Source organism: Liolophura sinensis, chromosome 12 (genome assembly GCF_032854445.1).
Source record: "Liolophura sinensis isolate JHLJ2023 chromosome 12, CUHK_Ljap_v2, whole genome shotgun sequence".
Classification (NCBI taxonomy): Eukaryota; Metazoa; Mollusca; class Polyplacophora; order Chitonida; family Chitonidae; genus Liolophura; species Liolophura sinensis.
This window is the reverse complement of record NC_088306.1, coordinates 12372435-12398883: the sequence shown is the minus strand read 5'-3', so window position 1 is coordinate 12398883 and position 26449 is coordinate 12372435. Positions and strand designations below refer to the sequence as shown.

Here is a 26449-nt window from a genome sequence, read left to right as displayed (position 1 = left end):
ACAATTCTTGCCTCAGATATAGAGGCTAACTTCATTTTCACTCAATATTTCTTGCACACCTTGGAAAGTAACTGGGTTTGCTATCCGTTTTTGCATTATATTTTGCACATAAATCTGCTTTCCTTTTCTGGAATATGTCCGTGACCTCTGATAATCTCTCCAGTCACTAAGAAGACAACCCGAGAAGAAAATTGCCCAAAACCATGTCCCCTAAAAATTAACACAAAGTTTCAACACAAAAGACAACGTACGAGAGCCACGTATTGTCAGTGTTAGTTTCTGAATTCGGGAAAACTCTGACGTAAAGTCATCCTAACATTCACAGGATTCATGAAAAGCATCTAGGTGCTATATGTACTCGCTAAATATGACATAATTTGCTGGAACATTGATGACCATTCAAGCACAATTTATGTTGTTATTTTCGCCAGAGTGAAAATAAAATATGAAAGCTGTCTATAGATCCAATCATCTGGTCTATATGTTGTCTTCTCCGTTTGTAGGTGTAAACTGTCTGCAGATCCGTTAGCGGCAATCTGGACTATCTGTTGTGTTGTCAACTTTAAAGGTATAGACTGTCTATAGATCCAGGAGCATATCATCTGGGCTATATGTTGTCCTCTCCGCTTGTAGGTGTAAACTGCCTGCAGATCCGTTAGCGACAATCTGGACTATCTGTTGTGTTGTCAACTTTAAAGGTGTAGACTGTCTATAGATCCAGGAGCATATCATCTGGGCTATATGTTGTCTTCTCAGCTTCTAGGTGTAAACTGTCTGCAGATCCGTTAGCGGCAATCTGGACTATCTGTTGTGTTGTCAACTTTAAAGGTGTAGACTGTCTATAGATCCAGGAGCATATCATCTGGGCTATATGTTGTCTTCTCAGCTTCTAGGTGTAAACTGTCTGCAGATCCGTTAGCGACAATCTGGACTATCTGTTGTCTTGTCAACTTGAAGGTGTAAACTGTCTACAGATCCAGGAGTGTGTCATCTGGGCTATATGTTGTCTTCTCAGCTTTTAGATGTAAACTGTCTGCAGATCCGTTAGCGGCAACCTGGACTATCTGTTGTGTTGTCAACTTTAAAGGTGTAGACTGTCTATAGATCCAGGAGCATATCATCTGGGCTATATGTTGTCTTCTCAGCTTCTAGGTGTAAACTGTCTGCAGATCCGTTAGCGGCAATCTGGACTATCTGTTGTGTTGTCAACTTTAAAGGTGTAGACTGTCTATAGATCCAGGAGCATATCATCTGGGCTATATGTTGTCTTCTCAGCTTCTAGGTGTAAACTGTCTGCAGATCCGTTAGCGGCAATCTGGACTATCTGTTGTGTTGTCAACTTTAAAGGTGTAGACTGTCTATAGATCCAGGAGCATATCATCTGGGCTATATGTTGTCTTCTCAGCTTCTAGGTGTAAACTGTCTGCAGATCCGTTAGCGACAATCTGGACTATCTGTTGTCTTGTCAACTTGAAGGTGTAAACTGTCTACAGATCCAGGAGTGTGTCATCTGGGCTATCTGTTGTCTTCTCAGCTTTTAGATGTAAACTGTCTGCAGATCCGTTAGCGGCAATCTGGACTATCTGTTGTCTTGTCAACTTGAAGGTGTAAACTGTCTACAGATCCAGGAGATTATCATCTGGGGTATCTGTTGTCTTGTAGGTGTAAACTGTCTGTAGATCCAGAAACGCACCGTGTGGGCTATCCATGATCTAGTCATCTCAAAGGTGTAAACTGTCTGTAGATCCACAAACGCACCGTTTGGCCTATCCATGATCTTGTCATCTCGAAGGTGTAAACTGTCTGTAGATCCACAAACACACCGTGTGGGTTATCCATGATCTTGTCATCCGGAAGGTGTAAACTGTCTGTAGATCCACAAACGCACCGTTTGGCCTATCCATGATCTAGTCATCTCGAAGGTGTAAACTGTCTGTAGATCCACAAACGCACCGTTTGGCCTATCCATGATCTTGTCATCTCGAAGGTGTAAACTGTCTGTAGATCCACAAACACACCGTGTGGGTTATCCATGATCTTGTCATCTCGAAGGTGTAAACTGTCTGTAGATCCACAAACGCACCGTGCGGACTATCCATGATCTTGTCATCTCAAAGGTGTAAACTGTCTGTAGATCCACAAACGCACCGTGTGGGCTAGCCATGATCTTGTCATCTCAAAGGTGTAAACTGTCTGTAGATCCACAAACGCACCGTTTGGGCTATCCATGATCTTGTCATTTCGAAGATGTAAACTGCCTGTAGATCCACAAACACACGGTGTGGGTTATCCATGATCTTGTCATCCGGAAGGTGTAAACTGTATGTAGATCCACAAACGCACGGTGTGGGCTTTCCATGATCTTGTCATCTCGAAGGTGTAAACTGTCTGTAGATCCACAAACGCACCGTTTGGGCTATCCATGATCTTATCATCTCGAAGGTGTAAACTGCCTGTAGGTCCAGAAACACACCGTGTAGGCTATCCATGATCTTGTCATCCGGAAGGTATAAACTGCCTGTAGATCCACAAACGCACCGTATTGACTATCCATGATCTTGTCATTTCGAAGGTGTAAACTGTCTGTAGATACAGAAACGCACCGTGTGGGCTATCCATGATCTTCTCATTTCAAAGTTGTAAACTGTCTGTAGATACAGAAACGCACCGTGTGGGCTATCCATGATGTTGTCATCTCAAAGGTGTAAACTGCCTGTAGATCCACAAACGCACCGTGTGGGCTACCCGTGATCTTGTCATCTCGAAGGTGTAAACTGTCTGCAGATCCACAAACGCACCGTGTGGACTATCCATGATCTTGTCATCCGGAAGGTGTAAACTGCCTGTAGATCCACAAACGCACCGTTTGGGCTATCCATGATCTTGTCATTTCGAAGATGTAAACTGCCTGTAGATCCACAAACGCACCGTGTGGGCTATCCATGGTCTTGTCATCTTTAAGGTGTGAACAGTCAGGACCATCTGCCGTTTTTGTTACTCTAGGATTATACATGATCTGTTGTTTTGGCGTATTTCTTTCCTCCACAGTCTGCGTGCATACAAATATACATAATAACTTTGAATAGGACACCTTGCTTAAAAAAGCAACAAAAGCTAATGGAAAATGAATAGCGGCATTTCGTGGCGTTCAAACACAAGCACGGGTCATTTTACGTCGTGAACTGATATTAGATGTTTTCACCTTGACAGGTAGAGTGAAAATAGAAGAAAATATTGTAATGGGAGATAACAGTAGTTGCACAGATAAAAATGCGCATGTCCACAACAAGTTTGGTCTTAAACTAAGTACGGCACTCTATTTTGTGAATGAATATCTCGTTTTTTTGCGTGAAAAAATAGTACATAAATGCTGAATTTTTTATCTACAAACATGTCAACAGAGAATTTTACGTAGATTAATCCCCGATGCGGCAGCATGTTTCACCTTAATGTCTCCATAAAATGTAACACAAGCTTGTGTTGGAGGATCTTGTAACATCCACATAGTATTTTTCATCGATTGATAAGTCTCGTGTATTGCATTTATAGTTCAAACATTTAATGAAAGATGGGGAAAGAATGACAGTTACAATACATCAGAATTCCTTCACAACGATTAAATATCCTTTAGGCACACTAATCGGTGTGCACTTTTTGTCTCGTTCTCTTTTCTATGCACGCAGAAGCTGGCAGAAATGAGCAAAACAGAACAACTCAAAGCTTATCTTTCTTTGCCAATCTCTGCCAAGTGTGTATGCGTTAGATGCGAAGGGTGGTCGTTTCCTTCGGTTCCAGATCCTGACCGTCGCCGTGTAAGTGAAACAGACCTCAGTACCACATACACCCCCAATAAAGAACGAATAAATAATCAGTCTCGTTTATAAAAACTCGTCAGTGCGTCATACTTATCCCAGAAATGACATCTGAAAGTTTTACCCTTTGGGTTTTTCTTACAACTGAGAGCGACATAGAAGTCAGTCAACGTTAAGACATGCAAATAAATATCCCAATTCCGTGATCTTCGCAGAAAGATTACCTGTGGAAATTTTATCACAGAGGTATCATCTGTTCTGTTGATCTGCTATCAAAGACGTGTTAGGCTAGAATGGAGAGAGTCAGTTCGACTGAAACTCAATAATATGCAGAGAACATGTCTCACCTGCGCAGAGCAAATGAAATATCTAAGAAATGTGACGTGTCTAATTGACGTTATAGCAGATAAACTGCTTCTATCATTACCCTTGGTTATTCCATCCCAGAATCTGACAGCATGACTCTGGTGACAATCGGGATATCGTTCTGGAGTGAAACAGGCCTTTTTTATTTCAGTCGTTCAATAAATAGCTTTGTACTCGCTAGAAATATAAGGTCAAAGTGGTACTAAAAAGTGTAGGGAGTTGCGAGCAAGGCCAGGCATTTCCTTTTTTTCAATCACACATTTCACCATATTTCGTCCAGTAAAAGGGTTAAAGTTAATAGAACAATGCCGCACTTGGCCCTAAATCGTGCAAACATAGCCGTGCTATATGAAGAGATCCATGTCAATCGCCTCAAACTACCGCTCGTGGTGGAGGACAGATCTTTCCCTTAAATCCCGCCACCGAGGAGAGATTATGAGGGACATTTTGGCCATGTAATCAGTCCATTTTGGATAAAACGAGGTAAGAACCACCGCCGGCCTTCTTCAGCGCCGACTGCCAGGCCGTGATTCCATGATTGGAATATGGCTCTCCTCCGCCACGTCCGGTGGGTTTAATGCGATTAAGTGCGGACCTAGAAATGATAATGGCGGCCTGGCGGCCGTCTCATACACGGTTACGAGACAGGTACTGGTGCTAAACCACGGGACCAGAAGCTTGTTTGTGAGGTTGAGCCTCCTAAAGACGTGATCGTTATACGGCAGGTAGTTAGTCTCAGAACAAGTCCCATGAATTGCTTGATTTATAGACTTTCACTAGGTCAGCCAACTTCTCTACCTTACTGGGCGTTTAGTAAGTGCCAAGAAGGGATACCAAATGCACAAGAACACGAAAAGCTGCACCGTGCTGCACTTTTGACGTTCCGTGGTGTATAGAGGTAGTATTTGTCAATCTGAAAGAATAATTTAAAGTTTTACTTATTCACTTTATCTATGTTTTTTATTGTGGCTAGTTTTATGGCTAAGAGAAACCGCAGCGTCTGGGGCGGATTGACTTTATTATTGATAACTACATTTAAACTGCATGGAAAACTTCGAATTGATGACGTCATGAAATGTTGGTTGCCTTTCGCATAATTACTGCACACTTCAAAGATACCAGTGTACACTGACATTTTTTCGCTGGGCATTGTACCTGCAGATGAGAGATTTTGTGTAAATTGTTCCACTTAACTACCCCATCTGCAATAAATAATGGGCACGGCTATGTAAATGTATCCCAGTAAAGAACTCTTGCTCTAAATGACGCTCCGCCAATTGAACATTCAGGTCGATTCTGTTCATTCAAGATATTAACCTTGAAAGGAAATTACAATTGTCTTTCACTCCAGCGAACGCTGTATTAAAGAGGTTTACCCGGACATAAGAGCGACATTGCCCTGGGTTTAGCGTTCAATACGTTCAAATGATTCCATGGAGTGTAACGAATGCATCATGGATAAATTCTCCCCGGGCATGCAGTTTACTGATAACGAGAAAACGAATTAAACCAAATTAAAGGATCATCTGGGATTTGGTTCTTAATACTTTATCCAGGAGTGGTCAGCTAAGACGCTATCACAGCGTTCACCATGCAGGCTGATAGACAAAGATGTATGCGTTTGTGTTACAGTGTTTGAAACAACAGTTTGGCTTAGCCTTCGTTGGTTTTCTACTTTTCTGTTTTTTCAGTCATTTACCACAATTTTTGGATGCTCTGTAAGAAATGAGAACCTGCACTACATAAATATAATATTTCACTTGTGCGAAATAGTGACTATTAGCTCACACATCGTAATAATAACTTCTTCTGACTCCGGAAACACGGATCCAGTCCTGACATATCAGACCTGACATTCACGATCAATAATCACAAGGCCAGTTTCTGACACAATTACTAACAGTAATGTCCAAATACATAAAATATGCAGAGAAATGCAGTCATCCCTTACCACTGATGCCGGGAATAACTGTAAAAGCACTGAGGCTTATGCACGTGTCAGCCTCAGGGTAAGCGGAGTTAGACACAAATATAAAACACAGCCCGCGGGGTTTTTGTCTACGTTTTGTTCATGTCCACAAATAAGAACATGACAGAAACCAAGATAAATTAGGGTATCTCGCTGGTCCAGTTGCCCAAAGCCGACAGCAGGTCAATAAATAAATAAGATAAAATAAATAACCATAGTTAGCAATCGCTTAACCAGTCTAGCGCATTCAAAAGCATTAACGTGAGGAACGCCGAATAATACATGAATTGAATCGGTAAATGAGATGACAAGAAACTATAGACAGATTAACGTCGTAAATCCCTAAAGCCCATGGTTCGGAGTATTCTTAGTCCTATTCGGTTTTTGCCTAGCCAATTACTGCGTAAAATTCGTCGATACTTTTACAACTGGAGCTCTGTTACTATGGCTGCTTCAGCTATTTTTCCCTTCATTTAGTCACCTCGATATTGTTGATATATTGTCAATTTGGCGTAAAGCCATAATCATTTATTCACTCTTTTACTTTTCTCGACTGTTTAATGTTCTCAGATGTAACAACCCAGCGACTAATGAGCTAATGTCTTCATTTTGCGGCTGATGGTTTTTAGGTAAGCATCTCTCTTCACGATTAACACCTACACTACCATGGTATCATGATTCAGTGGGCTGACCAAAATGGTTCCAGTGTTTACCAGCACGTCACTATCGTATTATTCACGAGTAGACAACGCCGTGGATGTGGCTTGATTACTAGTAATTATGTCTGCATTCCGATCGTATTGTTTTAGTCAGAATAACGTGAAAATTGTTCTACGGTCCGTAGCAAGGGACGAGAAGGGAAACTTCTCTATCAAGTTAACATAGTGGTGAGTGCTGGGAGAGGGGTGTGAGAGCTTCGCAAAAGTGCCGCGGGAGTGAAGAGGGTGGGTACTTACACAGCTGTGCGGCTAAGCAAGCTAGACGGGCTCATTTGCTGGATATTTATGCTTATTAGAAAGCAATTACAGAACAGTCTGCTTGGTTGTGGTGACTGATCGTCAACAACTCGTCTCTCTCTCTCGCCGTGGTCTCTATACCACGACCCCCCATGAAGCAGGTGATTCGGACAAGCTCGCGTAGACAGCGTCAGTTTGTCAGGCTCGTAGAATTAAGTCCACTGAATGACACCTCGTCCCGTCGGCTAACGAGCGTCTTAATTATATTAGGAACGGACGAGGCGCCCTGTTTCAAGGTGACATGAGCTGAGTTCAAGTCAGGCCCGGAATATAGCGTACTATAGACACAGTTACTACTGCTAAAAGATTGGTTTAGAAGTAAACAACGTTCTGAAGGCCGTTTGCCAACGGTAATGTTCGACTGTAATTTTGCTGACAACAACTGTAACGCGAACATAAAGAGTGTCACTATATATACCTAGAAAGTAAGAAGTAAATCTACTCATAGGCATTAGAACAAAGTTTTGAAAGCGGAGAAGATGGAATTAACATTGCATGGGAATATTGCGCTGACAGACAGTTCACGCCCGAGTATACATGTGGTACAGGCCCTTAGGGACTTCACGAACCGCTAATATTAAAGCGTCACGAGAGAGTGAGTGAATGCTTGGGGTTTAACGTCATACTTATCAATTTTTCAGTCATATGACGACGAAGGAATCCTTAGACCGCATGTAATGTGCCTCCTTGTTGCAGGACGGATTTCCACCGCTTTTTTATCTAGTGCTGCTTCACTGAGACGCCTTACCGAAGGCAAGTATGCCGCCCCGCCCGAGTAGTTATACAGATACGGGTCAACCAGTCGTTGCACTCTCCCCTTCATGCGTCACGAGATAGTGCGCCCTCTTATGGTAGATAGATAGACATCTCTACAATAAGTCGGATTTCGAGATTGTTTTAAGGTGTAAACTGAAAAATTTTGATTCAACTGAAGAGTCACACGTTTATGTGGAACTGAGAACGGCTACCCGTGTCTGAATATTACCTCTTGGGCAGTAATTTGTCAGTGCGAGTTGGCAACGTAACCGCCTCAGGATATCTGTTGTTTGAGAATCAGAAGATTTCACTGCATAATTCCTTAGCTAAGCCACACTTATTAAGGAAATGTCTTCCCAACGTCGATAGGAAAAAGTCTGCTCCAAATGACAAGGCCCTGATGTGCTCGGTAGATTCCTTGATGTCGAAGACGAAAAGGACGATCTAAGGACGACGCTGTGCCAACGACGTTTGCCTTCACGTTCGCCCTAACATACTGTCAACTCAAGGAAACTTCAGTCCTTTGAAAACGGAACAAAGCTGAAACTCTTGAGTAGAGTATGTGACGTGTTGTACTTGTACTTTTCTCCATCAGACTTTCATGCCCGATCACGTACACCTAATTTCGGAAACGTGCAACGTTGTTTTAATAGAACACCAACGCTACAGTAGAGCTCATACGGATGTTACGTCCATCTAGATAGCTAACATGGCAAATTAGCGTAACCAAATGAGTGGTCATGTACTGAGTATCATTTGCTATTCATTCTTTCATATTCTTTGCAGTTGGTTAGCGCGCTAGCGCAGCGTAATGACCCAGGAGCCTCTCACCAATGTGGTCACTGTGAGTTCAAGTCCAGCTCGCCCTCTCCTGCCGTACGTGGGAAGGCCTGTCATCAACCTGCGAATGGTCGTGGGTTTCCCCCCGGGCTCTGCCCGGTTTTCTCCCACAATAATACTGGCCACCGTCTTATAAGTGAAATATTCTTGAGTACGGCGTAAACACCAATCAAATAAATAAATAAATATACGTTGCAGAGATTTTTTAAAAATTTAAAACACCTCTGAAAACTTCTAAGGAAATTAATTTAGATTTAGTGACTGACTTTATGACCACTTTAACCTATCGAATAATGCAAGCTGGAAAAAATAACACACGATTTGTCTCAACATAATTCTGATTGGGTTATTTCCACTTTTAGCGAATGGAGCTGTATTAGGATTTGGGGAAGATATCGATTTCCTATAGCTCATCCATGGGTCAGTTTTGCAAGCTTAATTTGTTTTAAAAAGATTTCATTCCCTAATAAGATAATCCTGTTGCAAAGCATCTTTGAAGCCAATATATAAAGTATTTATGTTAGCTGGAAGAAATCTGAAATCTGAGTTCGTTGACTTCATCCTCCTGGTGAACAAATGTGTAATTAATACAAAAGTATCATATGTACTCACCCATAAGCCGAGGAAGTGTCCAGAAAAGCTGAAAATATAAAGAAAATTACGATTTATTCCCACTACTATCTGTTAAAGTTTCCAATGATCAATGGAGTTATCCCGATCAACCAGGCCAAAATCACACTGATTTACAGCTGAAATGTCAGCTGTAAATGGGAGGTACTAGAATCGATGTAGTCGGTTCTAGATTTATCGTACCAGAAAGTACCTAATAAACCTGTGAAAATTAGTCATTAGTACGAATAAATAAAACATTATTCCATTGCTATAGAAATATTTGTTTTTACAGTTGGGAAAATAAGTATAATAAAACAATGCTTGTTTACATATTTTGATCGACCAGTATGAATTTGCGAGTTACCCTGCAGTATTAATACGGCAAACTTCTACAGCAGATGATACCAATTACACTTCAACGGAAATTGCTTTGAGGTTCAGAATGCCTTAGCCTGAAGGACAATTTGACGAGAGACATAGTATAACAACTGGACTATGCCTTTCAGCTCGCGACGTCACAAAAAGAATGTCTATAGATTGTGTTATTAACGATATTGAGTCAACTGGTTCCAGATGGCATAAAGTAGTCACGAGAATTGTACTGGTCGTCATACACGGCAGTTATACTGTATCCCGAAGCGGAAATCTGTGACCAAAAGGAATACGTGATTCGAACCACTAAATATCCCTTCCTTGTAGTAATTCGCTGTGTGGGATTCAATGTCTTATTGAATTCGCCATAACCCAGGCACTACGGACCAATGAACCAAACCGGCTTCTTGGTTGTCCTTTCATTAAGTTAATATCAGCAACTTATTTCTACCCGGCACTCATGGAATGGAAGCAGAAATGGGCCTTTCTTGGACATCGACAGTCAGCTGACCGCTGGAATGTCCACAGAATAGCGCTGTGATATAAAGCGGTCAAGTCTTTCTCGGCGGGTGGACAGCGAATCTGTGAAGTTATTGTGACAAGACACTGAGGCACTCCATACAGATTGCTATTTACGTACGGGTTTTCACAAGTCAACTGATCAGCAAATTTTCCCTAATGCGACTTTTGTGAATTCTGAATTCATGAATACAGAGTAAGAATTGACTCCGTGCCTTTCGGCTCCAAAGACGTCTAAACGTACATCTGATGGGTATATCACCTTTTTGTATATTAAGGCCCGTATCTGATGGAAAGGGGTTTGTCTCACTGTATCGATAAAGCGCTGTAAGGAACGAGAAGTAAGAGTGAATAAATGAGGGAAGCAGCCATGTCCAGTTGCTGTCACATCCCTATATCATAGTATTCTCATGTACACAAGTCACGACACCATCTTCGCTGCTTTGAAAGTACCCTTTAATTTAATTTATTTTTGGGTTTGTGAGGGGGGGGGGGGCGCAGTTCATAACTCTAAATGCCCCCGGTACGTCACGTATTAATTATTATGGTGCCATAAGGGTTCGTAGGAAGCAAAATTAAAACAACTGTTTACGGTGATCTCTGAAGGTAATTACATGTATACGAGCAATTCCTCTTGACAACAGCCACTGACTATGTTCCTGTATATTCTTCTTCATATTTCGAATGTTCGGATCCACTTCCACAAAGCTGTTGTACGGTACTGAAGTTGACTATATCTGTCCCGGCAATACATGTCCATGACATATGTTGTTGTGATAGTTACAATCAACAGTCGGCTGCATTTCCGTGAAAGCGCGTCCTGACCTTTGAAAATTTACCTAGCACGTCTATCCACAGTCCTGAAACGTTCTATATACATCATGTTGATTTATGATATTATATTGTTCATAAAGGAACAGTGACAGCCAAAGTTGGGATTTGTTGGATGCGCTCGCCAGTAATTAATCTGGATATGGTCGACAACGCGCAAGTGGAATGAGAACCCCACACCAGGAGCATCCATTACAGGATACACATCAAGGAAGTCTTCTCTCATCATGATTAATCTGTCATTTTAGCTTTTTGGGGGGTATTTTTGGTTTCTTATTTTTTTCTTATTCTTTGTTGTTGTTGTTATTTATTAAAATTTTCATTAAAGTCGCTCGTTATGAAAATTTGTTTTTGAGACGATGTCTTTATCAATGTGACTCTCTTATGAAAAGATGTAATTAAAAATTAACAATGGCGTAACCTGAGGCAACGAATTTTTGGTCAAACAAGTTTATGAAGTTAAACATTATGAAATGGAAACAATATTTAGACTGTATTTTCTTTACAATATTATGGATGTTCCACACATGGATGTGACTACAGAGCTTGTGATGTTATGTGTCACCGATGTGACTGTAGAGTTTGTGGTGTTACGTGTTGACGATGTGACTGTAGAGCTTTGTGGTGTTACGAGTCACCGATGTGACTGTAGAGCTTGTCGTGTTACGTGTTAACGATGTGACTGTAGAGCTTGTCGTGTTACGTGTCACCGATGTGACTGTAGAGTTTGTGGTGTTGCGTGTTAACGATGTAACTGTAGAGCTTGTGGTGTTACGTGTCACCGATGTGACTGTAGAGCTTGTGGTGTTACGTGTCACCGATGTGACTGTAGAGCTTGTCGTGTTACGTGTTGACGATGTGACTGTAGAGCTTTGTGGTGTTACGTGTCACCGATGTGACTGTAGAGCTTGTGGTGTTACGTGTTAACGATGTGACTATAGAGCTTTGTGGTGTTACGTGTCACCAATGTGAATGTAGAGGTTGTCGTGTTATGTGTCATCGATGTGACTGTAGAGCTTGTGGTGTTACGTGTTAACGATGTGACTGTAGAGCTTGTGGTGTTACGTGTTGACGATGTGACTGTAGACCTTGTCGTGTTACCAGATGTGACTGAAGAGCTTGTGGTGTTACGTGTCACCAATGTGACTGTAGAGCTTGTCGTGTTACGTGTTAACGATGTGACTATAGAGCTTGTGGTGTTACCTGTCACCGATGTGACTGTAGAGCTTTGTGGTGTTACGTGTTAACGATGTGACTGTAGAGCTTGTGGTGTTACGTGTCACCGATGTGACTGTAGAGCTTGTCGTGTTATGTGTCACCGATGTGACTGTAGAGTTTGTGGTGTTGCGTGTTAACGATGTAACTGTAGAGCTTGTGGTGTTACGTGTCACCGATGTGACTGTAGAGCTTGTGGTGTTACGTGTCACCAATGTGAATGTAGAGGTTGTCGTGTTATGTGTCATCGATGTGACTGTAGAGCTTGTGGTGTTACGTGTTAACGATGTGACTGTAGAGCTTGTGGTGTTACCTGTCACCGATGTGACTGTAGAGCTTGTGGTGTTACGTGTTAACGATGTGACTGTAGAAGTTGTGTTACGTGTCGCCGATGTGACTGTAGAGCTTGTGGTGTTACGTGTTAACAATGTGACTGTAGAGGTTGTCGTGTTACGTGTTAACGATGTAACTGTAGAGCTTGTGGTGTTACGTGTCACCGATGTGACTGTAGAGCTTGTGGTGTTACGTGTTAACGATGTGACTATAGAGCTTTGTGGTGTTACGTGTCACCAATGTGAATGTAGAGGTTGTCGTGTTATGTGTCATCGATGTGACTGTAGAGCTTGTGGTGTTACGTGTTAACGATGTGACTGTAGACCTTGTCGTGTTACCAGATGTGACTGAAGAGCTTGTGGTGTTACGTGTCACCGATGTGACTGTAGAGCTTGTCGTGTTACGTGTTAACGATGTGACTGTAGAGCTTGTCGTGTTACGTGTCACCGATGTGACTGTAGAGCTTTGTGGTGTTACGTGTCACCGATGTGACTGTAGAGCTTGTGGTGTTACGTGTTAACGATGTTACTGTAGAGGTTGTCGTGTTATGTGTCACCGATGTGACTGTAGAGGTTGTCGTGTTGCGTGTTAACGATGTAACTGTAGAGCTTGTGGTGTTACGTGTCACCGATGTGACTGTAGAGCTTGTGGTGTTACGTGTTAACGATGTGACTATAGAGCTTTGTGGTGTTACGTGTCACCAATGTGAATGTAGAGGTTGTCGTGTTATGTGTCATCGATGTGACTGTAGAGCTTGTCGTGTTACGTGTTAACGATGTGACTGTAGAGCTTGTGGTGTTACGTGTTGAGATAACTTTACTGTAGAAATTGTGTCTAAATGTCTTTTCATTCTCAAAAATTTCAAGGACTTTGGGTAAAACTGTTTTGCATTGGTTGGCAAGTGGAAAGGTGACCACACTCAGATATTTTATTCAACAATCGAAAGATAAATATCTTAAGATAATGCGTCGCATAACATCGTACTTTTCCAAATTACAAAAATTCGAGCCTGAAGGCTAACATCACTGTCCAAGTAACTTTTCAAATTAACTTTGATGAACTTGCCCGCCACAGAAATACATCAGCATTATTCTTACGATAGTGATGAATATTTGATTGCAATGCCTCGTGACAGATAGTTAATCGACATAGCGGTAGGAGCGATCTACAACACCCTGCAGGTACGCGGACATTCCCAAGCACAGCTACATATTTACCGAGTCACTCATGCCAGGACATAAATACCTGTTTGTATCGGCTCTTGTTAGTGGCGAGAGCGTTCCTGAACGTAGTCTAGTTAAAATTGACCCCTAAATTATCTCATCCTCTCTGACAGTCATTTGTAATTGAGCCTTCGCCACCTGGGGTAAAATACTAGGTCTCGATGACCCCAACCATCTGGTCCTCCATTATGCAGCGTACTTTATTATTCAAAAACATGCAGGAGATATAAGCGCAAACGCAAGGATAGGAATATTTAACAAACTATCATACAAGTTCAGACAAAGATTAAAGCTATTTAGTGCTATCATTCCAACTCCTGGAGATAATGTCCAATTCAATGTGTCTGTGATGTGACTAAACGTGTCATAAATACTGATAAATTTACTGTGCTTCATCAGCAGAATAAGATTTAAATTTATTAATGACAAGTACTGATTCATTTCGTATACATTGATGGTCTGAAAACAATATTCGAATGCAAAAGTGTAACGAATACTAACACCGACCGACACTTAATCACTTAAACGCACAGACCAAAGGGACATTCATTGTTAGATACGGATTTTCTAACAGTTTTTCCTTCCGATACTTTAATAGTTAAAGGCCGATTCCACAGAATTATTTCTGAAACTTAAAACCTCATCACAATGCTTATGTTTTTTTAGAACTGAAAGCTGACACTGTATGACACATTTGTACTTCACTCCAAGTAATATGGCGATGCAAGCGGACCCGCCATAAGGTCTTCATTCAGAGTTATACCAGTTTTCATCCCTGTGACTCACAAGAGACGGGGATACAGTTATAGTTACCGTATTTATTTGTCAATGAAGTTCACATGAATGAATGGAAATGCAATTCCTTATCATCCAGAGCCCCTTTGAAGATTAAAATAGCAACCGTTCCACAATCTTTCCTCTCAAGAAGGTTGAGCTCTGGTAATAAAACTCTCGCAATATAGAATCTTTACGTTAAGAAACTTTCGGATCAACTTATCAAGGCGATATTTTTCTCTCGCATCTAATCTCCTTTCTCCGCCCATCATCTTGATTTCGCGGTATTTCTTATTCATTTATGTCTTTATTATTCTCTTATTGTTTTTTATTTCTTTGCTCCCTTACTTATTCCATGATCTAAGCATTCCATTTTAGAAAATTTCGCTTAAATGGCGTGAACGACGTAAAACACCGATCAAATAAATAAATAAATGCATGTGGACAGTAAGGTATTTCAGAATGTCGGTTAGATGGGTCAGACCCCGAGGGTAAACAGCTGCTCCCTACTGCTCATTGGCAGCTGGATCTCATTTGTAGATGAATTGTTTGTCTGGACCAGAGAAGCGGAGATAAATAAATATTACATGGATGCAAGATCTTACCTCGTAATCTTCCTCTACCCGTCTCCTCCGTGAGAAGGCAGGGGGTCCCGCCCGTGTCTCTCTCTTAGCAGGCAAGGCCTCGGCCACGGCTACACACACCACGACGAGACATAAACTCTGGGTGACCGTTATCATGGTTAAGTGTCCCGGGGTCTGCGCTGGTTAGTGACTTGTCCGGTAATGCTACTGATCGCTTCTGGAGAAAAGGACAAACGATGTAAGGTGAGAAAGTGCGAGACTCTAAACGAATCAGAGAATCTCATTGATTTATGGGTAATCGATGCCAAAAATATATGGTTCATATTAAGACATTCACGATGAAACCGACATGTTTTTCTTGAAAATTAACATTTGTAGGGTTCACAGTTGAAGGGGGAATTGGCAAAAAAAAAAAACGATTCTAGTCTGTTATTCAAAGTGATATATGCGAAGAGTTAAAAACACCCTACACAGATTTTATCTGAAAAAACAACCATGAACTCATCTCTTGTTCTGTGTAATACGAGCCGGGCCAATTGTACCATGTAAAATAGAACCTCTCGTCTACAGCATCACAAAAGACATGTTTCTCTCTTTTGCATCAGTGTACAACCCATGACTCCCAACCGCAATACTAAAAAATTTACTTCCTTATTTGATTGTCGTTTTACGCTGTACTCAAGAATAATTTACTTATACCACGGTGGCGCGACACCAAAAGACGCAATCATAAAGAAATGTGTTTTAAAAAACCTCAAATTACAACTCTGCAAGTGTTTGTTATATACTCATATAAAGGGAACACATTCTCAGAGCAATAGTACTCTATGAGTCGGACTGACTCGGGCGTTTGATCAAAGTCCGACAGTCCATTGAGATAACGTTTGATCAAAGTCCTACAATCCATTGAGATAACGTTTGATCAAAGTCCGACAGTCCATTGAGATAACGTTTTAAAGAAGTACTCTTTTGTAGGACTCGTGTTTTTCATAGGAGAATGGAAATACTTGTTGAAAAGATAGTCGCCAGAGCACGAGAATCAGTCAAATAGTTACCTCATCTAACCATTGTGCAACAGATATGAAAGTACACAATGAATCTGAACGGAATCCATAATAAGAGTTAGTCAAACGGTAATTCAAACCTGTGAGTATAGACATGTACACAAATAGGTACAGTACACAAACAGAATCACTGTGGACATCCACAGAACCCAAAAGCAGACAGTTTATCTTTATCTGACAATCATAGTCAATGCCATCAGTACAGGATATATGGAACATAAACAGTTGTTTTGGGGACTTTTTTTTCAGAATATAAAATAAAACATGAAATACTATACAGAATCTTCCAGCAACCTGCGGATGGTCGTGGTTTTTCTCTGGACACCATAATGCTGGCCGCCGTCGTATAGGTGAAATATTCTTGAGTACGGCGTAAAACACAAATCAAATAAATGAATACTATACAGCACAAAGGGAAAAACCGGTACTTGGCAAATGGTAACTTTAAATGTCAGTTTTCCCCCGGGCTCTGCCCGGTTTCCACCCACCATAATGCTGGCCGCTGTCGTATAAATGAAATATTCTTGAGTACGGCGTGAAACACCAATCAAATAAATAAATAAATACATCTCAGTTTACCTTAGAGTGATTCATCTGAATACTCAAAATGTTATGTTGTCATCACATTTAATAAATAATCATACAGAAACATTGCAACGGGGTCAGAGCTCGGAGATGCTTCATTCATGCACCAGCAGAATTCTGGTTTATTCCTCAAAGCCTAGAAGTACGGAGCTCTATAATAGGAAATGTACAATCATAACCATTCAGCTCGTTAACGCAGAGGACAAAGCAATATCAAATATAGCCATGTGAATTTTCATGCGAAATTTCACTCACTTATCAAATTTTATTAAACTCCCAAAAGTGGTGCTTTAGCCTCTGCTTTGGAAGACTTTTAGATCGTTTAAAAATAAAGAGCCAATGCCTGTTTACGACAAGTTCTTGAGATAATGGATAGTGTAAAGCAAAAAGCCAGTACACCTGTAGTGTTGTTCTGGAGTCTCAAGAGGCGATCAGACAAGCAAGGCCTGGGAGGGAAAGCCCAGTCGGTAGAGCCCATCGACCGTAGCCCTTCAGCCTAGTCATAAACTCTGAGAACATTATGATTTGGCGAAGAAAGCTCATCGATTGATAATAGAAGGTATCAATTAGGCCGGGGTTCTCCTTGATTAGGCGAAGTCAAAGAATCCATATCGAGTCGCCTTTAAACCGGAAATTGATCCGAATCTTTGACCCTCCTGGCCAAATTGCAAAGTCCGGAGCTCGCCTTCGAAGGCTTTAGGTATTTGAGGAATTGGTCAGCAAATTATCCTTCAATCGGAACTAAACCGACAAACAAACGCGCCGGTTACCGAGAACTTGTCTCTGCATGTTCCTTGGGTCGTTTAGTATTTACCTCGCGAAATCAGACAAGTGAGCCGATCGCGAGCCTGTCGCGCCCTCCAAGCGCTGTCCAAACATGCTTGTCTAAGTGGATTGACACATATGGTCGAAAAGCGGTAGATCTCCAACAGCCTCTTGCTGCTCTGTCGTACAGGAAAGCAACGCAGATGAAATACTACTTGTGGGTCACCAAATCGTTAAATCAAATTTATATTTAAGGATTACGTTTGTTCACCTTACACAGCTTTATAGGTGGTTTACCCTTACACTGTAGTTCGGTTGCTATATTTAAAGTATGTGTTAGTTACAAATGAGTATCCGGGACCATCATCTAACCCCAACACCTATTTCCCACATACGACATACAAGTGCTCATTTATCTGCATATAAATTCCGTTTGTTTAGCACAATTTACACGCAGATAGTGTGCATGTATGCTACAATGTGGATCTTATAATATATCTGAGAGATGTTTTTATCGCGAGACACTCCCTTGCCAGCTGTATAACTATCGCACTTCACAATCAGATGACACCAGTAGGAAAATAGCTGAAAAGGGGATTAAAGGATATTACACGTCCACCGGAATCCTTTTGACAACCAAAATCCCACAAATAACACGACAAAAATTTCACCACAAACTGGTATAATGTACATGAATTATCTCGCTAGAGGAAAGTAGTGGACGCATATTTGATGAAAATTGAAAACGAGGCTGTTTGCGTGGGTGACAAATGGGGACAAAATACAGACCTACATATGGCCACTCACACTGATCCAATCATCAACAGCCAAACTATCTTTCATCTCAACCGATCAACTTGCAATTAGGTTGTCCAAAATTACGACCTGTGCACGGCCCATAATGTCAACGAAGTGTGCCAGCACAATCACTTTGAGCCGATGGTATCTTTTCTCTGAGCAGACGACATATCAACTTCCGCTGCAGGCTTTACTTGCCGACATCCCATGTTTCCCATTACCATATTTTACCTTTGTTTACAGTTGTTTCTGCAAGGAAGAACCCATGAAAGGCGAATTGGCGAGATCCGCTCGCATGATCTCCATTCAGTCAAATTCAAATGAGCCCTCATGTGCGATAAAATTTAAATACAACTTCAAGGCAACTCTAATTTTCCAGAAAGAGACCAAAGTATAATCTGAAATTGGACTAACGTCTGCGTAAACCTGAATCCCTGAATTTTCCAACAAAGCAATAAACCTGCGTGTAAATCCATGCTGCATCAAGCAACCCACACCATTTGTATAGCAGGCGTAGCAGACACACAAAGCACCTAGCCATGAACATCCAAAACAATCTCCAGAATCAAAAATAAATGTTGAAAGGGTGATTTCATGGAAGCGTAGACTCTCTATCGCAACTTCCTGCAAGGCTTCTCTGATGCTGAATACATCTGAACAATGGGCGTCTATTACATCGACAACAAAGGTGCTTGTTATCGGATGGCTTCATGTACATTGACCTTTTAGGTTTTCTGGGGCTTTGTGATTTTTAAAATTTATAATAAGCATTTTTTGGATGAAGTTGAACCTGTATATTTCATTTAGTGACTAACTATGCGTATTTTCCTTTAACACTTAAAAATCCTGAGATTCCACTGTTAAGATCTTATTTAGAATTGTTTTCGTAGCTCAAAACTGCAGAGCTGGAACCGATTATATTTACATTTTCGTTAAGAAAATTGAAATTGATTGACTGGAGGTTCACAGTGGCCATTTTCATTGTATAGCAAACAATGAAAGGTGTGCCTGGAGTATACCACTTCACGTTGGTAAGTAACTGTTTCGCGACATTCGATGTCGAAGAAACTGGACAAATAGCATCTGCATGGGACGAAAGGTTTCCGAAACATAAACTCGTGCTGTAGCTTTTGAAATTCGTTTTGGTCCGTTCACCATTTGAGGGATATGCCTTGTTGGGTGATAACCAGGGATTGGTTATTCACACCTCGTCTTTTGATCAATATCGTGTAGCTGATAAGACACCTGAAAACACCGGTCATTATACGAAAGGCTTACTCATTTAAAAAAAATCGAAGTTTGGTGTGGAAAGCGTAATTGGTTTGGTCCTTTTGTAATGAAGGTATCACGGACATCGGGAATTTATCACAAGAGAGGAAAAAATTTATGACCTTGTTAATTTGTTACTTATATGTGATCTGAAGAACAGAAAGATAAATATACGACACGCGACGTACCATGTAGACGAAATGATTAAGAAAAACTGCAAAGCCACATTTTTTTCGGTGTAGAGAGCATTTTGCAATTTTCAAAGACATCTGAAAATTGGATCTGTCTCTTCAGTAACAAAATGTCTTTTTGTTGCGGGGTTTCTTCGTCGGACATGTTAGCACAGTGTCTAATACATGTGTTGGGATCTTACTGTAAGTAGTCAAATGGTTACTCGTCACCATATGGTTGAAACATTGCCAATGTGACGTCGAGCCATAATCATTCATTCAAATGGTTACACTTGTTTGGACTGAGCGTAAGATCGCTTTAATGGATTGCTTAACTGATATCTTCGCTAATCGTGCGTGTAAAGGTGACTTTTCAAAATTGTCAAACAGTTGTCTAGGGCTCATGGGTAGCCCTCATTAAAGTACCTGCTAAGCGTAGACCTGTATATGAAGGGGTATCCCCCAAGAAAGAATGCTGTCTCTGTGACTTCGCTTTAACGCTTATCCATATATCCTACACGCTTATCTTTTCATAACAAATTGAGGGTTGGGTTTTTTTCCACTTTAGAAACATTTACAGAATTTGACTCTGCATGTGGGGAAGTAAGGAGATCATGTTATTACAGAAATCCGTTAAGTCATTATGCACTAGCATAAAGCATGTCCAGCGCTTACACTGATGGAGGTAGTAATCAATCTCCGATCGTCGTGGGGCTATTTGGACAGTTCAGTGTTCGTGGGAGAGTTCTTGCCTTCCATCAATATGGTGTGCATATTCCTGTGTCTCACGTGGAAAGATTCGTATAACCCGGCCACTCCAATTTACTGTTAACCACTGAAAGATTGATCGCTATAATATTCGAAGTGAAAAATGAATACGTCACAAACGGTGTCACGAAAACAGAAATGCCCAACACAAAACTCAATAAACAAAAAACGCACAACCCAGTTACAATTCAAAAACAGCGATTGTTCTATTTGGCCTTATATTTTGCAGGTAAACAGAACATAATAAAATACACTGGGATATATAGCTAGAACAACCTTAACTGATTTGCATATATTTATCTATATATGTCTTGATTGTTCTTTAAGCCTTTACTCAAGAATATTCCAGTTGTACAGTTATGCGCATGTGTAGAGATACCTGACTAACCTACGCTGACTTAAATCCGCATCCTAAAGTACATAACCACTCCGATGATTGGCCGACAGTTGAGATAGGATTTTCTGGGTTAAACACGGAAGCCTTGGTCACGCTTGAATAAATCTGCCATACCTAAAATCCAGCTTTTGTCAGGCATGGACAACCTGGACTGTCGAGACAACCCGTCCAATTCGACTGGTCGAAAGAACATATGGCATGCTCTATTACACAGAAATGTAGCATTCGACACATCCGACACATCCGACACATCCGTCTGAATGTGGGTTAAGAGATAAGCTTGTCATATTTCCGTTCCACTTGTTCACATCATTCCGCCAGTCAATACGGCAAATCGGATCGTGTGAACACGGCTTCTGTTGAATGAGGCAGCGGAGGGCTAAATTTGAATGGAGAAAAAGCGTCAAATGGCCGCGTTCCACCGGTTCCACAATGGCCGAACATCAATTACCACACTGTTCATCAGCCTACGTTCTTTTGCTTGCAGTGCGGAGACATTAGGATAAATATTACCAGATATTGGTGAGAAAGGATGTGGATGTGCGCGAACCTGATAGAAAACACACCCAACACCGACTGACTCCATTGGTAAGAATTCGAACCCTCTGGTCAGCCAGAATGTCAAAATTCGAGTTGTTTGGAAGGATGGAAGTGTGTCAAAACGGAACATACATATAGAGGTCAATATAACATGGTGTTTTAATACGAATACTCCAACTACCGCTCATGACCAACGAAAACTATACTGATCCATGTTCACTGTGCGCTAAAAAAATAACATAACGATTATAAAAAGAAATGTGTTGCCATTGTTGCTACTGTGTAGTCTTGTAGAATTCCATCCCGTGTCGTGTTACATGATGTGTTGTGGACTGTCTGCTAGCTTCCTCCTTACAAAGTTTAATATAAATCAACAACACGCATAGGCTCGCAAACGATAGTCTAAGAGACATATGATTGATTGATTGGATTGCGCACGTGCACTACCCTAATACTTATTGCTTATTACTTATTGGTGTTTTTACGCCGTACTCAAGAATATTTCACTTATACGACGGCGGCCAGCATTATGGTGGGAGGAAACCGAGCAGAGCCCGGGTGAAACCCACGACCATCCGCAGGTTGCTGGAAGACCTTCCCACGTACGGCCGGAGAGGAAGCCAGCATGAGCTGGACTTGAACTCACAGCGACCGCATTGGTGAGAGACTCCTGGGTCATTACGCTGTGCTAGCGCTCTAACCGACTGAGCGACGGAGCACCCCCCCCCCCCCCCAATCAGAATACATTAACGGCCTACTGAACAGACTGCAGAAAAAAAACAAAATAATTTACACCATCGCCAACCCTTCGCTCCACTCACTTTTATGTTTATTCATCAAAGATTTGAATTAACTGTCATTGTTTTAAGCCAGTGGAGATAATTACACATTTACGATTTGATCTATTGCTTTCGGTTTTGAAATATGAACTGATTATTACTTATGTGCATGAAGTAAAGAGGTGGAATACTGAATATGTCTGTTAAGTAGTTGTTTACATTATTGTCTGGAGAGTGCTGTGGCCGAGTGGTATGAAGTTCAACTTTCAATCGCTAGGACACGTGACGTGTTGATCCTTCCACAGCTTCCAAAGTTCCAGTGGTGGGCGGCGCACGTGTGAACGGTGGGCGGCGCACGTATGAGCGGCGGGCGGCACATGGCAGTGACCGGTGGGAGGCGCACGTGGGGCCGATTAGATGATCTTAAATGAAGTTCGTTGCCTTCTACCAATATGGTACACATCTGTATGTCACATGTCAGTTACGTTCCATAGGCCCGGAATTGCGCACTGCGATTTCCCCAAACAATGAATGTGGCCACCATCGTACATGGGGAAAGTCTTGAATATGGCGTTATTTATTTATTTATTTGATTGGTGTTTTACTCTGTACTCAAGAATATTTCACTTTCATACGACGGCGGTTAGCATTATGGTGGGTGGAAACCCGGCAGCGCCCGGGGGAAACCAACAACCACCCGCAGGTTTCTTCCCACGTACGGCCGAGAGGAAGCCAGCATGGAATATGGCGTTAAAAAGTAATCAAACAGATATATGAGCAAGTACATTATTGACTGTTATCAAGTTCAGAGTTTGTATGGATCTCATCTGCGCGTCGCGTACATTGATTATGACAATATATCCCACAAATGATTAATATTCAGCCGAGATCGTAATAAGTGAGCTATACTTTTGACCCAGGTTTAATCATACATACTGATTGGTCGATAATTAATCATTTTAGGTTGCATAACCCACGCATGGTGCTGTAAGAGAGCTGTCATTTCCAACTTTGGCATAAGTAAGTAATATCAATAAAAGCTCATAATAAGCGAAGCTCCTATATATTGTACTTCATCTCGTCTAAAGGAAAACATAGCAAACTCTACCTCGTCTAAACGACAGGCACAAAACCTCATTTTTATCATCGGCCTGAAATGACGACGTGTTTTAATTTCCGCATCCAATGAGTTTTAAACCGTACTTCGCATCTTCTAGTGACTGAAGGCACGCACCTCAACACTCGGCCCTCTGTTCATAATCTTGTTGCAATCTTACCTCCAAACATCAAATAACACAGAATTACACTTTTTAAATTTTTGACATATCCAATAATTCTAACAATCGGCTGGTGATATAGGCTTTTTGGAAGACTTAACGCAAGATGACAAACCTTGCATTACTACGTGTATAGAGAAAAACCAAGTGTACTTCACGCTTTGAGCACTGAAGTCATGATTTCTCCGAGCTTGGTGCTCCTTTACCGTGTGGCACATTTCAGAAGGGTTAAAAAAAATCACGACAATACTGTGCTGCACGTACCTTGAGCGCAGGATACTGTGTAACACAGGATTACGCTGTGTAGATAACGGGAAATTCTGGCAGCAACCTGCGGATGGTCGTGGGTTTTCACCAGGCTTTACCCGGTTTCCTCCCACCATAATGCTGACCGCCGTCGTATAAGTGAAATATTCTTGAGTACGGCGTAAAATGCCAATAGAATAAATAAATAAAATATACCGAGAAATATCGTGCCTGTGCTGTGCACTTCCATTCTATTCAGAACTCTGACCTGATGGACAATACCCTGAAGTAAGTTTACCTGTGTGGACAGTATACGGATGGTAAGATTAATTTGAATAAATGATCTCATTAATGGAACGGAAGTCCAAAAAATGTTCCCTTGACATGTTTATAAATGATCATAAATCATTCTTGTCTGATTCACTTAGCTGTGCAGCAATCCGCAGCTGACATCGGCATGTATACGCTGCTCTTTTGCATTCTTGTAAATAAATTGTATACTTTCAAAAGTAACTTTGTCTCTTGATTTTCATTAAAAGCAGATTTGAAAACAGAAACATTGTTACCTGAACACATCAAAAGAAAAATGATCATTCCCGTTTATAGTACAAAAAAACTGGTTCACCCAATGCCAATAAGATCAGGAATATTGGGTTACAGACTTTGATTTCTTATCTGTTTACTTTTACGATTTATGGATGGAATAATGAGGTTCTCCAACAAACTCAGCGGAAGCTGGATTCGAATACGTGCTATCAATGGTGAAAAGGTAGTCGTCATCCTGGACAAGGGACAGCCAGTGTGAGATTTTGAGAATACTTATTTTAGCGTTGAACAATATTAGGCCTATTTTATAAATGTACAGTTTTAGCCTTGAACAATATTAGGCCTATTTTATAAATGTACAGTTCTCCGCGTAATTTCAAAGGAATCAATAGGAATATCAACCAACAAAGATTTCTTAAAGCTTGCCCATACGTGATCTGTGTTTCTTTGGGCACATTGTAAGAAACCGCCTTCACCTCTTAAAGAACGATCTCCCGTGGTTTGCAAAATAGATGAGTGAAAGAATAGCCATTTGCATGTTCTAATTTAAAAAATTTCGTGATATTCTAAAGCATTTCACGTATAAGCCTACAATAGCCTTTAGGTTTTTTTGATGAAGTGAACAGGATAAAGTACAAGGAAGACAACTATAAAATGGCCTGGAATAAAGTATATAAAATGACTAATTTGTCCTTACACTGATGTTTTAATACACCGTGAATTGCGCTTTTGTGGATGTACAGCTATAGTTAGTTCATCAAATTAAGGGCCGCACAGTTTTATAAGGAAAAGCTTTATCAAAGCCTCTCGGACTCATTAAGGACACTTCTACAAAGAGGTCATCCCCACCCAGTTTTCCAGAGTCGCAAACAACAGTTAAACCAGAATGATAAAATATTTCCATGGCGTCAGGAATCATAAGTATGAAAACTTTCTATATGAGGTCTTGAGTTGTGACGCATTGTACACTTGGTCTCTAAAGATATATTTATTGCCCCTCTGTCACAGTGGACGGCACATATGCCAGAACCGCACTATCGGAAAAATGAAAGAATTTAAGTGTTGATGTTCATCGATTCTCTCGATCGTTTTTGATAAAAACTGATTTGTTGCATGCTATCTGAGAAAATGTTGATTGTAGTACACAGAGTCTTGTAAATGTTTTCTCTAATAATTTATAAGACGGCGCTTTTCACAGGGAAGCATAAAAATACATGAAAATTGTTTGTTCGAAATGCAGTTATTACCAGCAAATGCTGATTATCTTTTTCTTGTTAAACTAATCTTGCCTTAAACTTTCTCGCTTGGGTATATTTCTTAAACTTCGAAACGGTAAATATAAAAAATTGTTGCTTAAGGTGCATTTACTTTAATTTGTTTCAATCAGTTACCATTAGCAGAAAAGAGCTTGAAGTTCACGCTTAAATTTTGCAGTATGTATGATTAGGAAAGTGTTGGGAAATATGGAACTTACCGTGTAAAATAGACTGTCTTGCTTCTGAGTTTGCTTCAATCTGGTCTAGCAGTGATGCGTCCCGTTCGTGATGTCAAGCCCTAGGTATTGATCATATACGTCGCCAGGGCAGGTCTATAGAGCTTCACACCGAGTCACGTCAGCATCCGTGTACTATACAAGTCTCGTAGAGCGGTGTTACCAGGGGGAGGCACGAGAGACGGCGCGAGCGGCGAGTGCTACAGACGTATGGCCTTTCACAGAAGTTGTAACTCGACCAAATTGTCTCATCCAATCAGAAAGCCTTTTACTCCGGTATTGACTTGTGGCCCCTCGCGAAGCTCTGTCGCTTGCCACTTTTGTATGGAGCGCAGTTCATTTACCGAGAAAGCTTTTCTGTTCCTAATTGCATTGTTTGAGAGAAATTTCCAAGAAGGTTTGGTGAGAAAGGCATACGCAGTTCAAAACATTTGATGACAGGTTTGTTTTGCAGTGAGCTGACAGCCGAATAATTTACACCGGCAATTGCTTCCCGGATTATACACGTGATAATTTAACAATTGCACCGGT

The 26449-nt window shown here is 41.1% G+C and overlaps 1 protein-coding gene across 1 annotated transcript in view; it reads right to left on the bottom strand.

Annotated features, from left to right (window-relative positions):
• The window catches only part of LOC135479532 (uncharacterized), a 37032-nt gene extending 10823 nt beyond the window's left edge, over positions 1-26209 (bottom strand). Inside the window, exons 1-3 of the mRNA XM_064759407.1 lie at positions 25901-26209; positions 15244-15439; positions 9372-9399 (exon numbers count right to left, since the gene is read on the bottom strand). Of these exons, the coding sequence (XP_064615477.1) occupies positions 9372-9399; positions 15244-15378 (163 nt within the window). The 5' untranslated portion in view covers positions 15379-15439; positions 25901-26209. The remainder of the gene's footprint in view (positions 1-9371; positions 9400-15243; positions 15440-25900) is intronic.
• Positions 26210-26449: the final 240 nt, after the last annotated feature.